We start from the raw sequence: 15,252 nt of genomic DNA on the forward strand, positions 1-15,252 counted from the left end.
TGATAAAATGCTTTATGGGATAGTTTTTTCTGTAACTATTAGGAGGCACCTAATTTGGTAATTTGAACATAGTAAGTGCTCAAAATTTGATAACTTAAATAACAGTAATAGTACCAACAGTACTACTTTAAACTCCATTTGAAAGATGTTCCATTTCAAAGTGGTTAAAGGCTTGAAATATATTATGTTAAAGAGCAGTTTCAGAGCAGTACATCCATACAGAACTATCTCAGTGGCAGGGAGGAGGTTAACATCTATACTGATATAAAAAAATTCTGTAGTTACCATGAAATTGTTACCTTTAGTTAACTCTAGATTCATTTTTTTGTCTTTATACTTTACATTTCTAAAATGAACATATATTATTTTTGTAATCATTAAAAAGATAAGTAGAATCCATTCTAAACAGATTAACCAAAAATAATGTTAAAGATATATAAAGCACAACTTATGTTGCGAGTTTAATTAATATGACATAAAAATTATTTTGTTTTCTCAAGGTAGTAAGAGAGGAAAAATAATATTAAAGATCCTATACCTGGAAAATACCATAATTGTGTATAAATTATACAAATATGTCAACTACAAAATAGCATAAAAATATATTTTGTATAAAGAAGCCACATATAAATGTGTTTATTTCTTTGTTGTAGTTAATTAAAGCTTTGTTTACATTACAAACTAATATAAACCATGTAATCTGGAAAGAACACAAGAAAACAGTTTGAATCCTATAAAGCCTTTGTGTTTGAAAAAAGCCCAAAGTAATTTACATGTGTTACTTCTCAAAAACCTTAGGAGACTGGAAATGAATAACAGGTTTCAATTCATAGTTAGGGAAACTAAGTCACAGAGGCATTTTAAAAAATGTGCTCAATAACTCACAAAGTAAAAGGAAGAAAGACTGGAATTTAGTTCTGCCATTCCACTGATTAGCTGGACCATTCACCCCTGTCTTTGTAGACAAGTTGAAGCAACAAGCTAACTTAAAAACTAAAACCAGTTGAACAGGATAGGTTTGCAGGATATACACCAACAATTCAGTATAATAATAACCAACAGCTAGATTGCCTTGTGGTTTTGGTACACTTTATAACTATTCATTAACCCACACAACATCAGTGAATGGTGGGGCTATCCTGGTAATGCTGTTCATATAGAACTGATAAAAACACACTGTAGGATTATAACAAATATAAAGTCAAATGAGAAATCTACAGCAGAAAAAGCCCAGTACCTTCCTCTAATCAAGCCTCAATACAAATATAACACAGGATAAATATGTTGGAATATCCTCTTTTCCACCATTATTTCCAGTCACCCTTCTCAAACTACCACCATTATGTCACTATAAATGACAGACAGGATTGAAGAGAATCTAAAAAGCTATTTAGTTCATCCAATTTATTTCAGAGAAGACAACATCTAAACTTTTCCCAAAATATTTTTTTAAGAATTTTCACCTTTAAAGACCATTTCCAAAATGAAAAGGAACTAGGGAATATGATGTCCGCCTTACAGCTAACAATGCTACTACTACTTCTAACCTCTTCCTTTTGCTCACATACATTAAGCAAAATCACTAGATTTTTAAACAACAAAATAATAAAAATCTAATAAGATCTCTGGTAATATGCCAGTTTCTAGGGAGCATGCAAGACTGAAACAAGTTTCCAGAATCAGTTATCTAAAGGGTCTAAAATTTACTAAATAAAGATTATTAACATTCCCCAGCCAGGTTGAAAACATTCCTTACTCCTTATCGTTTTTCTTATGACTAGGCAGAACACATTCCTTTTTCCAAATGAATAAATTTCCCCTTCCCTTAGAGCTTAGTTGTCTCTCTGGCAAAGCATCATATAGAACAGCTGTTATATTACCAGTATAAAGGTAATCCGATCTGATCTGATTGCAAAACATATGGACAGACAGAAACCAAACTTTTGGGGGCTCTGTAGCTTTCAAGGAAGAAACAACCAAAGAGCTTCTAGATTGGTAAAGACTGTGAACAATGCCATGAATTCAAATTTTGCACAATTTAAACAAGATCTATGTTAATAAGTTACTTAAATTAATTTTAAAGTACATGCTTTAAATTCCCTAGACAGAATGAAACGAAAACAGAACCAGCTCTCTGTTTTCAGCCTCTGCTGAAGATCTCAGTTAAACCTTTCCTAAAGGTACCAGATCTTAGATACGTCATCCCTATTCTGTGTTTAAGATTTGTAAGGCCGCAGGAACAGTCTCCTTTCTTGGGTCCTGTCTTCAATAATATCCTTTCTTCAGAACCCCAACTCACTGAAACTAAGCAAATACCTCTGATGCAGATCAAACTTGCTGAGTCAATAACAGATATTATAGTTAAGTGGCCCTGGATAAAATCACCTGACTTGATTTCATATAAGTAAAGGCTTACTGAGCTTATTACAACTTTTTATTCATTTTTAAGTTTTATTCATTTATTTTTATCACTACAAGATTAAAATTGGCTACATTCATTTAAAAGCTCAAAAAATTCAGGAAAACACAAAGGGTAATTAAAATTACCCATAATCCCATTACTTAGCTTTAACCAATTAACATTTGGTATATTTCTTTCCTCCTAAGTATACTGCTTCTTAATATAATGTAAGCATTTTAATGGCTATTTCTTTACCACAGAATTTTACAGTAGGAGAATTCCTATTTCAAAAATCTTTACCGAAAGAACAAATCCAATATATAAACCAAATGAAAGCAGGGCTGATTAAAGTGTGGCTGGTGATGTGTGGGTGAGAGGTAAGGGTTGGGGGCAAAGGGTTCACTTGGCCTCTTGACTGCCAATACTGGCTCCCAAACACATCTGAGAAACCCTAGTACCCAAAGAATACAATTTTAAAAACGAAAAATCTAGTCTAATTCATTTAACAGATGAAATTACTTGCTTTTACTAGATCATAGAACTAGTAAAAGAACTGGCAGAAGAACTTAGGGTCCAACATCTCACAGACAAGTGCTTAGCTTATGCAACTTAGCTACTCTTTCTAAAGTCATCAGATGTTCATTTGTCCATTGTTGTTCTTCCTTTAAGAAAAATAGAAGGGACAAAGTTATATAACAAAAAATGAATAATTAATATGCTCGATCTCAAAGAGCTCCACTTGACCTAAATAAGTTCTTATACTATTCCTCATAGTATTACTATGAATGAAGGAGAAAGTTCATTTCTAAACTAGAAGAAAAGACCATAATTACATTATTTTCCTCAGGAATATACTGCATGTGTAGTGTAGCTACAACCTTCCTTCTTTTTACTTATTCAATCACTGAATATTTAGTGAGATATTGGGGCTGGACAGTAGGAATGTAACTGTGAAGAAAACAAAACAAAGTCCCTGACCTTATGGAGTTTGTAAACCTGATAGGCTTGGGCAAAACACTTTAACTTTCCAAATCTCAGTATTTGCCATTTATAAGGTAAGGATAATAATATTTAACTTCTGCATTGTTTAAGAATTAAATGACACGATGTGTGTAAAAAAAAAAAATCCTGGTAGGTAATTAGGCATATAATAATATGCTTGGTTAACACTGGTTGCCTTCCCTGCCAAAGTGTTAAATTTTACATTGAAAATGAGATGTGAGAATACTAAGTATCATTGCTGTTAACACACTGATTTGAGGCAGTATACATGAAATAGCATGTTAAGATTTTAAGGAATTCCAAACAGATTCATACATTAGGAAAGTAAATGATATTTCAATATGAAGAAGTGAAATTTACATCAGCCCTCTCACTCATGTGCTATTGTTCACCTTGTCATCTCCATCACCATTTACTTTCAATTACTAGTGGCCTCTTTCCATAACATTCAGACCTGTATATAGTGCCTAGGAAAGAAAATATAAAGTAAGCAATCATCTTCTCTAAATACCATTTTTTCATTGTTTAAATATGGCCAGGTAAGCTAGCCAAATACTTACACTTAATAAACTTAAAAGACAACAGTTTGAAATACAAACTATCAAATGTGAAACCCAGTAAAAACCTGTAAAGATTTGGACAATATTCACTAATAAAAGTACTAACAGGGGACAGAAGTAAAGCCACTTTTCATTCACATAATACCCAGAAATCAACAAAATACTGATGGCAAAGTCTTACAGACTCACTGCAAACTTGTTAATTGTTAGAAGCACCCTGTTCACTATTAACTTTAATTAGATTTCTACAAGGGAAATTCTGTCATTGAAAAGATTACATGTACCCTATAAAGATATACAACTATTATGTACCCATAATTAAAAATTTGAAATAAATTTTTTAAAACAAACATTTGTTTCTCAACCAAATTAGGCCTTTCATATTGGTATGCATCCCAACTTTACCTACCAACAAAAACAGCTTATGTTATTCATAAATAGAAAAGGAAATTTGGTATTTATTCAAAGTGTTTAAATGATTTAGAGGCAGATAATTTCCATTATTAAAGTTTTTTCTTTATTGTTCCTCAGGAAAGGGGGAAAAGAGCTGGATAATAAAGAAGACCTCAGAGCAAAAAAGATAATCTTTTCTCCATTTTTTTCAAAAAGAGAACTAATATCATGTTCTGAATATTGTATAAATGACATTTTCTTATTATCAGGGCTAAATAATCTAAATTAAATAGACTAAAAACAAATCAATAGGAAAAGAGTCAAAGTCACAGAGAAAGACATGTTTTGTTCTAAGAGCAAAGTGTTCAACCCTGTGCACCCTGATACCAGGACATCTTCAAGGACTTTTTGTTCATCTAGAAAGACTTCTTGAGAGAATTAGGCTTTGAGGAGGCACTGAAGGAGGACAAAGTGGTAAATTGTTAAATAGACAGGGTAATTTGGCTCTTTGAGGATCATAGAAAGAATAGATGCGGCTAAGAATAAGAGTGAGGGTAACACACAGAGGAGTTTAAATTTTAAAAAATGAGCAGTAAGGAGAATGGAAGAAAGATTTTTTGTTTAATGAAGAAAAAATAATAGGGGAAAATTTCTTCTGATAATAATAATTATCTGTGGAACAGTGGCATTACTAGAAGGATTATTTTGCCACACATTTATCATAGATACACACCTAAAGCAATTATTTTAAGTAAACTTTTACTATGATTCAAAAATATGTATCCAGACATTATCTTTTTCATCACGATTTTTAAAAATCCCTCCTTTAAAGTTACCAGTGCAGTTAGGGTAGTCATTTCTAGTGAAAAACAGATAAATCAAAATATATACTTGAAAAAAGACTAAGTGATCACAGAAGAGGTGCCTATAATATAATGTCAACATTAGTAATAAAGATTTTTATATCACATCTAAAGAAAACAAAAATCAAGATCAAGGCAAAAAGCATGGATTAAAGCTATTTATAACTAAAAATATCATCTAACACTGTCTTTCATCTAAACAAGGTCTTATATTTCTATTTTCTTCTGATCTATTAAATGCCCTAGAGCAGAAATCTCTCTACCCATAATTTACCCATCAGTAAAAATGGCACTGTGATACTTTTCTTTCATTCTTTTTATAAGGGTGCCAGGACGTCTGGCAGTTAATATATACGTGTTTAGAAATACTGAGATGAAAAGTAATGTACACTTTAATTTTATGGGTCTTTTTTAAAAAATCAAGATAAAAAGACCTACTCAGATTATTTCAGTGTGTAAATTTTCAACTAGCCAGAAGGCATCCTGGGGACATAATTCAGAATATTTAGAACTAATGTTCTAGAGTTCATGATGGTTCAGAAAGTCCTAATCAGACTAAATCATTTCTACAGAAAGCTAGGAACTTAGGCCAGGAATAAGATATAGTAAATTTAGAAGTCCCTGGGCCTGGCCCTAAAAAGAATACAAATTTGTTTATAACAGACCAGCTCAGAACCCAATCAAAGGAAAAATAACAGCTCTAATTTAATATCACCATTGTAACACATTGCAAAACAGAAAATTCAAGGAGGTAAATGAATAGTGCACAATGGAGCAAAGGGAATAAATGCTAAGAACAGTAGAAATTTTCTCAGGTTAATATCCAAGGACCAATATTTCTAGCAAAATGGTTTCCTAATTTTCTCTTCTAGACAACTATATTTCTTTAAATGCCAATAATACAGATTCTGGAGCCAGACTGACTGGGTTTTAATACAGGTTCCACCTATAGCTGGGCTTCTCTAGGACTTGAGTCCTAGAGATTCACGTCCTAGAGTGATGCTGCCTCAATTCACTGGGATGTATTATTAACTTCCTAAAATCTCAATATATTTTAATATAGGTTCCACCTATAGCTGGGCTTCTCTAGGACTTGAGTTTCCTCATCTTTAAAATGAGGATAATAATACTACCTAACTACTCTGAGGATTAAATGAGTTAATATATCTAAGGCATTTAGAATAGTGCCAGGAACATAGTAAGTGTGTTTGCAATTGCTATTATAATGGTCCACAATCCCTCAAACCCGATGCTAAATACCAGAAACCCCAAAACCAAAACTCTTTCTGTAACTCATTTGGTGGCAAATACCTGCCCTGCCCTGAATACATTTGGTAACCAAATCTGACCTGAGCAAATACAAGGCTATTTACAGTCTTTATTTATCCCACTCAGTGTGAATATACATGCATTTTGCTGTAGATATCTTAAAGTGTTTGATTATAGGATGCTGTCTCAATTCACTGGGATGTATTTATTAACTTCCTAAAATCTCAATAATTCTAAATTCTGAAATACATTAAAACCCTATGAGTTTTAGATAAAAGACTGTGGATCTATATCATCTTTGAAGCCTGAACAGTTTCTATTTCCTTAAAATAAATGGCATCTTTTTAAATAACCACAAGTAAATAAGATCCCAAACCTAGTAGTAGAGCAGATTAGGATGAAGAATACATTTCCCAGTACAGTTAGGAGGGCCCTGTATTCCCAGGATGTTCAAATATAATCCATCTGTAATATTTTATTTACAGTAGTCACAGTAGTCAAAGTTTTCAAATTCTAAATTCTAGGGCTTGCTTAAACAAAGTCTAGTCTTATCACTTAGATCACAAATAAATAATTAAGGTTCTTTAGGAGGGCATAAATGTGCCTTGAATCATGCATACTAAATCATCATAAAACTTTAGAGCTGAAAGAGATTCTTCAGGACTAAACTATCATCCCTTCTCTTCCCTTCCAAACTGTTTTATCATTCATAAATTTACTCTCCCTTATGAGGTAAGAATAACCTGCCCTAACTCGTCCTTAGACTCAGTCTATAGGAACACCCTGCAGGTAAATGTGAATAAACTGGGTGGAGTACTTGGGATCTAAAAGGATGACTTGAATCTAACACAACCAATCTTATAAATTCAGTAAATGTCTCAGATTATCCTTTAGAAAATGATGAGAATTTCCAAGTCCAGAATGAAGGAAGACTCATCTAGCATATATTAAAAGATAAATAAAGACTGAGCTATCTTAATGAACTCAATGAGTCAGCAACATCATATGGCTGCCAAAAAAGCTACTGTGATTAGGGACTAACCACATCAACAGCAGAATCCCATCCAGAAAGAACAAGGCAACGACCCTCTCTGCCATGAGCTAGTTAGAGCACATCTGGAGTATTACAGTCAGCTCTGTTCCACATTTTAGGAGAGACAGAGAAAGACTAAAAAAGACCAGAAGAAAGGTGACCAGGATAGTGAGGGGATTTGAAACCATGTCACATAAAGACCAGTTGAAGAAGCTGAAGTTACTTAGCCTAGACTCCAAGGGAGCATAATCACTGTCCTCAAATCCCTAAGAACTATCATGGCACAGAGACAGCAGACTTGTTCTACATGGCCCCCAAAGGCAGAACCAGATTAGTCGGTTAACTACAGGGAAAAATATTTCAGCTAAGCCCATGGAAATATTCCTTCAAATGTAGAGCCATGCTAGGAGGTAGTGGCGTCTTAGGTCCTATCTAGCCCTAAAGGTCCATAATTTTAAAAATAAAACATTTGTCACTACCTCAATGTCTTACTGCTGATTATTATTACTCTCTATTGTCACAGCATCTCCCTTCACCCTGCTTAAAATGCCCTAACCAACCAACCAATCAGCTGAATGTTTTGCCAGATTTGGGGAGGAAAGTGTCTGCTTGCTGGGTAGTTTCAGTTTTCAGATCAGTGTCCCTGTAAACAAAAGAGGGCCCTAATTGAGGGCCAGGCAAGAGCTCTCAGCTAGATCTCTATGAAAGAAATTCTTATTAATTCAAAAATAAGCTATAAGACCTATCCAATCAAATAATATATTATCAATGGTATTCAGTCCTTATAAGAACATTGAAATAAAAAACCCTATATAACTATCTTCCCAAATGCCAGGGAATCCAACTTTGCAAGCCAAACTAGCTCTCTCAAATTCAATTAGAAATTTTCCTTCTGCCAAAGAAATATGTTTACTGTTTAAAGTAGGTTGGAACCCATGCTCACATAAAAAGTCCATACTTGATCATATCACTGTAAAGCTAAAATTGCCTATCAATTGGCCACAGAGTCAGTTCAGCTGCTGAGAACTAGTCATAGGCAATCTAGACCAAATTCACTGAAAAGTACAAACTATAGAATATTTAATACACATAATTATCAAAGTTGGACATTCTTTAAAACTTTTGCCACTCAAAGACCACCATAGATATAAGTATAATGTCAGTCCATGGCAATTACTAAAAGCTTTGAACAACAGTTCAAATGGCAAATATTAATCAATCCAGCTTCACCTCACTTGAAATTGATCTGGATTCTAAGAAACTCCAGAGTATTAGAGAATATAAATATATGATGGACTTAACAAGAAAACCCTGTGTTCTTAACAAGAAACCCTTAACAAGAAACCCTTCTCTGTGTTTTTTAAAGTGAAGCCCAGAAGCAATCTAGGTGTCCATAAATAAGGGATTGGTTAAATAAATTATGGTGCATTCTTACAATGGAAAATGCAACTGTTAAAAAGAATAAGATAGACTCTAGGTACTGACATAAAAAAAAAAGTTCATGATACATAATTAAATGGATACCACAAGTTGCAAAACAATATGAATGGAATTATTCCGTTTTCATTTTTTAAAATCTATTTTAAAATACCTTGTGTGCATGTTCATATATGCCCAGCAAAATATTTGAAAAAAGATCCGACAAACTGCCAACAGCAGTAACCTCTAGGGACTGACTGGAACTAGGAGAGAGTGAAGAAGTGACTTTCATTTTTTCCCTTGTAGACTTCTGGTTGCTTGTGTATTTTTGCCAATAAGGGTTACCACTGTGGTTTAAAAATAACAATACAAAAATAATAAAAGTAAAATAATATCAATTATACAGACTTATTTATCACATACTAACCAAAGTAAGTGATCTTGCTACTTAAGTGCTACTGTGTGCTTAAAATTCCAGAAAATTGAATTTTTTTCTATTATATTTTACTGAAACAAGTAAAAATCACAAGTCCCTATTAGTTTTCTCAAATGCTTTCTATCCATAAAATAAAGGGGGTGGGGGCCTATGCCTGGCCATCAGCATAACTATAACATATACTGTGCTTATTCTGCACCAGGAATTGTTATAAGCACTATAAATGTATTAATTTATTTAATCGTCACAGCAATCCAATGACGTTAAGTACTCTTATTCACTTCATTTCACAGGTGAAGAAACTGAGGTCAGAGAGGTTAGGTGAGCTAGCTGCCCAAGCTTACACAGCTAATAAAGGGCAGAGCTAGGATTGAAACCTAAGATTAAACTCCAGAGTCCATACTCTCAGCTACTATGCTTGTTTATCATTTATATGTCAATCTCTGGAGGCCAAAAAGTGTTACAAGTAAAACCTAGCTAGTTAATACACTCCAAGTTGGAAGAGATGCAAACTTGGCTTTTTACAGGTGAATAATTTGCATTCCTACTTATGTCATTGCCAAGTTCCAACCCCAGATTCAAGACTGTATTAAGGCTCATAAATAACCATGTGAGAAAATTCTCTACAAATTCAGTTATAGTCCAAAGTCCATACCTAATTCCACAGTAAATTACTGAGTCTAAGATTTAGGTCAGAGATCCAACTAGACAAATGGTTTGAACAAATTTCCACCCCCAACTCAAAGCAAAAGAACTCAAAAACTCTTGCCTAACATCTTGACATGGTAGGTTTTATTTGTTTAGTTCCAGGCTCCTGCTAGATTTAAAAGGGGAAAGAATAGAAGCTGTCTCTAACTTTGCTTTAAGACTTCAACCAGAAGGAAGAGCCTTATTTTCTACACAGACTCTAACAGAAATTGACATTGACATTTATCAGCATCAGCAAAATTGAACATTCTAGCTTAAGGAGACAAAAATGGGCATCCTTGCCTAAACTGTGTATTTGTCCAAACATACTGACCTTGTAATTGGGTAAGAAAAAATAATGCAAGGAAGGGATTTAACCTAATTTACACATGTGCTCAACCTAGATACACACCTGTCCCAAATAACCTACTGAATCCACTTATTTGCAGGGAAAACATGCATTGCAACGCCTTTTTTTACTTTTATTTTTTGGCCCCAAGTGGTCTGTACTACAGTTTGTAAGCAAAATCCTCTCAATATCTCTTTCACCTGTCACACACGCATCTGATATTTACATAAACAAGAAAAAAAATGAACAAGGAAACTGGAGCTCTGGGAGGAATCCCTCATATTCAGCTTTGACCCATTGGGGGAAGGAGGTACTATGCTGGCTTTCAAACTTCCCCAAATAACCAGGCAAAGTGGCTGTGTGAGCCAAACCAACCCAAAAGTTTGTGCCCATTTCGGGTCTCTGACAAAGGCCAGAAAGCCCTGCTTGGGAGGAGATGCGGCATCTTCCACACAGCATCCACCCCCTCCCGAGGGAGCACAGCCCAGGGGGGACAAAAGACTTTCCAGATTAGAAACGGGGGTTGGGGGCGCTAGCTGGAGCTCGGACCTCCCCTTGGGAGCCGAAATCTGGGGAGCCTTTAGGGCAAGAAACGATCAATTACAACCAAGAGCCCAACCCTGAATGGCAGAGGCTGGGGTAAGGATGGGCAGCCGCCGGGGAGGGTCCTGCCAGTGAGGAAGCGCTGGGACTCACCTGGGGGAGGCGAGGGGGCCTTGGTGGCAGGTGGGGTGGGCAGGACGCTGCTGCTGCTGGGAAGATCGGGGGTCGGGGTCCGGGGAGTGGCGGGTGCCGGAACAGCGGTGGCTACAGGGGTGTTCGGCGCCGGGCCAGTGGTCGTCGAAAGGGTGGTCGGCGCAGGTCTGGTCGGCGCCGGAGGGGTGGCCGAAGTGCGTTCCACCGCGGGAGGGGTGGTGGGCGAGGGGCCGAGCGGCGCCTGGAAGGTGGTCGAGGCAGGTCCGGCTGTCTCCCGAAGAGGGCTGGTCTCCAGAGACTGGGGTGAAGAGCTCGCAGCCAGGGGTCGGCGGACGGTAGTGCGCGGGGGTCCAGTCCTCCGGGCCTGGGCCGTGGGAGCCATCGCCTTAGGGAAAGTGTAGGGTTCGCCCCGCAGCCCCGGGCCCGGCGACGCGTCCACCTGCCCCGCGGCCCCGCCGCCGCCGGTGACATTCTCCGCCGAGACGGCTGAGGCAGCAGCGGCGGCGGCGCAGCATAACAGGGCGAGGCCGCCCAGGCTCTGCAGGCTCCTCATGGCGCGCTCGGCTCCGCCATTCATTCATTCAGCCAGTCGGTTGGTCAGTCATCTTCTCCCCGCTGCAATCCGACCGAGGAAGCCGCCGCCGCCGCCGCCAACACCGGGATCACCATCGCCACCTCCCTCTGACAGGCGGCCGGCCCCGCGGGCGGGCCCCAACGCGGAGGGAGAGACCGGACCGAGCGCGGACAGCCCGCCCTCCTCGATTGGCAGCTTCGCCTGACCAATGAGAAACCACGCCAGCCCACGTGACCCACCCGCTTCCCGGCCTCTTTGTAGCCCCGCGGGCCAATCATAGGACGTCCAGGGGAGGGGGCGGTGCGTAAGGCGGGAGGAGGGTGGCGAGAGCCCAGCTCCAGCCCGCCGGGCTCGCGGCGGCCCCGGCTTTGTCTACCCGAGGAGCGGGGCGAGGGCCTCGGGCACCCGGCGCTGCGGAGCAGACAAAGGACGCGCCCCGAGCGGCCGAAGCCGGGCCAAGTCATCTGCTGTACGGGGCTGTGAGCGCGACCCGGGGCGGGAAACCCGCTCTCGGGAGCGTCCCCGCCCTCCTTAACAATGGGGCGCCGGCGCCGCACCGGGCTCGGGCGGGGACTGGGCTGGAGCCCCGCGACGGGCGAGGGCGGCAGCAGCGAGGATGTGGAGCTCCGCATCCCCCCTGCTGTTTAGGAGAGCGCGGCCTCAGCCCTGCGAGGTCTTTGCCTCCATTCCTGTTTCAGAGATGTGGAAACTGAGGCCCTTGCTCGGGGCCTCCCTGAACCAAGACCCTAAGCCCTCAACAGGCACCTGCTGTGGGCCAGGTGTTGTGCCAGGCTGGACAACGGGGTCTGGAGACCCTTCAGGAGCCGAGGGTGCAAGCATTCTGCGTGGGGGAGACAGTCTCACGTGCACACTTTACCCTAAACCCCGGGAATAGGATCGGACGGGGTTGAACCTCAACTTGTCTCTTGCTGAGTGGTTTTGTGGCCCGAGCGGGTGCAGTTTTTTGACCACTAAAATGTCGAGATGATAGGACACCGCCCCTCCGCCGCCCTCACAGAGCTGTTGTGAGAATTAAGTAATGTACTTAAAGGGCTTAACACAGCGCCTGGCCCACTGTTGGTAAACCCTCATTAATGCTAACTACTCGCAGTGTACTGTGTCAGAACAAGCCTAGGATTAGAAAGCAGCCCCAGGCCACAGCCCTACTGTGTCCCCAGAGCCCCGGCCTGTTGCAGGGATTGGGGTGGGGAAGAACTTGACCCAGTATGACACTAAACCCTCCGTGAAGCTGGAATTCGGACGCGGAGCCTCGCACCATCCTCCCAGCCTAGAGCTAGGTCAGGCGGCTCAGCAGCTTCCTGGGGGAGCCAGGCAGGGCGGGTTTGTCATCTGATGGGGCTTAATCCCAGCCTCACCGCTAACCCAGTTCTGGCCTCCCCTACGTGATGTTTGCCTTTGTGCATGGTTTCCCATCAGTCACTGGCCTCCAACCAGCCCAGCAGGATGAGATTTGTGTGTGACCCTGTGTGTGTTATTGAAAGCATGCATTTCTTTACCTGCATGAGTGGTATGTTCTCGCGTATGAAAGCATAACCAGTTTTGTGAGTCTGAGTGTATGACTATTATATGCATCTGTGTGAGTTTATTGAGTATAGGAGCTAGTACCTATTTTCATATATTATTTGTCTTAATCTGTATGTGTGTACTGATGTGTGTTTTATGTGTATGTTCTGCGTTTTTGCATTTGTAGTTATCTGTGGTTGTATCTTGATATGTAAGGCCGGGAGAGGGGGGTGGATGGGAAGAGGGGGTGAGTGTTCTGGTTTCAAGACCAATATTTAGCAAGCTCTAACCAAGGTTCTGTTTTTACTTCTTTTTGGGAAGGGGGTGGACAGGTCGTGCCCTCTCCCTGTATTCTCTTGCTGATTTCTCTTGACCCTTCAAACGGCAACCAAAATGCCACATTCTCTAAGATACATTCCTGGATTTCTGAGTGGGAATTAATCTCTCCCTCCCCATTTCCCTACTGCCCTTTGTTTATTCATTGATTGCAGCCCTGATCTATCAATCTACCTCTCCCCTGCCTTTTCCTAGAAGGATTAAGGATGGCTTTCAGAAATACATACAACATGATAAATTGAAACTGCCCACATGGCTTTATTACTTCTCACAGGCATGTATCAGTCTTAATACTAGAATTTGCGATTTATGTGTCTGTCTCATCCCTCAGCTGTTCTTTCTGTTCTCAGTGCCTAGCAGGAGCAATACATATGAGCACGAATTCATGCTGAATTAAACTGAAAAGAGATCCTGTGGTACCCATGGGAGGAGCTTGTGTCTTTACAGCCAGACAGAACTAGGTTAAGATTCTGCCAAATGTGTGACCTTGAAGGAAAATTTCCACATCTCCAAGCCTCAGTTTCCTTCATCTATAAAATGGGACCAATGAATCCTCTCTCACTTAGTTGAGCTGAGGAGAGCGCTCAATCTGTGCAGGCTCCTATTTAAGTTATACCATTGCTAACCGTGAGCCTTGCTGGCTAAAGGACCAGAGGAGAAACCCTATCAGGTAACTTTCCCATCAAGTGACATGGCCTGACAGTTGCCCTACCAGATACCCCAAATGCGATCTGAAAAATGCTTTGTTGGCCCTGAGCTGTGCTCTATCAGAGATTCTCTGGCAATAGAGGAGAAAAGCTGATGCAGCTTCTTTGCCAGGAGCATCACAGAGCAAAGGACTAGAAGACCTTGCGGAAGTGATCCAGGCCAGCTATCTGCCTCAGGCAAGGATCACCCACGCCAGGGCTTCGAAGATGGGGTAATTAGCCTGTAATATGTATAGAAAATGTTGAATCCTTTTGAAAGATAATTTAAGTATACTAATGTTGATCCCCTCAATATTTAATTCTTAAATTTGTTTCTCTGCTTCAAAAGATAACTTTTTTATTTCTTAGGAATAAAATTTTACTTTATGTTTAAAAATTGGAAACACCTTAAATATCTGACATCAAAGAAAGGTATTATATCTGTTCTATTTAATCATATAAGGTCATTGTAGAGGTAGTTATGAAGACAGTACAGCAAATATTATTAGATAATTGAGCTTTTACTATGACGCTATACTAAGCTACACATGAATTATTTTGTTTATTCTTAAGAGCTGTAAGAAGTAGGTACTATTAATATTATGTCTTAGTCCGTTTGGGTTGCTATAACAAAGTACTATAAATTGGATGGCTTTTAGACAACAGAAATTTATTTGTTACAGTTCTGGTGGCTGGAAAGTCCAAGATCAAGGCACCAGCAGATTCATTGTCTAGTAAGGACCCTCTTCCTGGTTCATTGATTGCTGTCTTTTTATTGTTTTCACATGGTGAAAGAGACAAGGGAGCTCCCTGGGGTCTCTTTTATAAGGATACTAATCCCCTTCTTAAGGGCTCCAACCTCATGACCTAATCATTTCCCAAAGGCTCCACCTCCAAATACCACCACCTTGGGGTTAGGATTTCAACATATCAATTTTACAGTGACACAAACATACAGTCTATAGCACATTATTATCTACATTTTACAGATAAGGAAACTAGGGCACAGAGAGGTTAAGCAACT

General features: G+C 39.6%; 1 protein-coding gene across 1 annotated transcript in view; it reads right to left on the minus strand.

Annotated features, from left to right (window-relative positions):
- Window positions 1-11,839, minus strand: part of MEGF9 (multiple EGF like domains 9) — a 91,082-nt gene extending 79,243 nt beyond the window's left edge. The window contains exon 1 of the mRNA XM_012771669.3: window positions 11,109-11,839. Coding sequence (XP_012627123.2) covers window positions 11,109-11,685 — 577 coding nt within the window. The 5' untranslated portion in view covers window positions 11,686-11,839. The remainder of the gene's footprint in view (window positions 1-11,108) is intronic.
- Between the last annotated feature and the right edge of the window lie 3,413 nt (window positions 11,840-15,252).

This window comes from Microcebus murinus, chromosome 12, assembly GCF_040939455.1.
Source record: "Microcebus murinus isolate Inina chromosome 12, M.murinus_Inina_mat1.0, whole genome shotgun sequence".
Lineage (NCBI taxonomy): Eukaryota > Metazoa > Chordata > Mammalia > Primates > Cheirogaleidae > Microcebus > Microcebus murinus.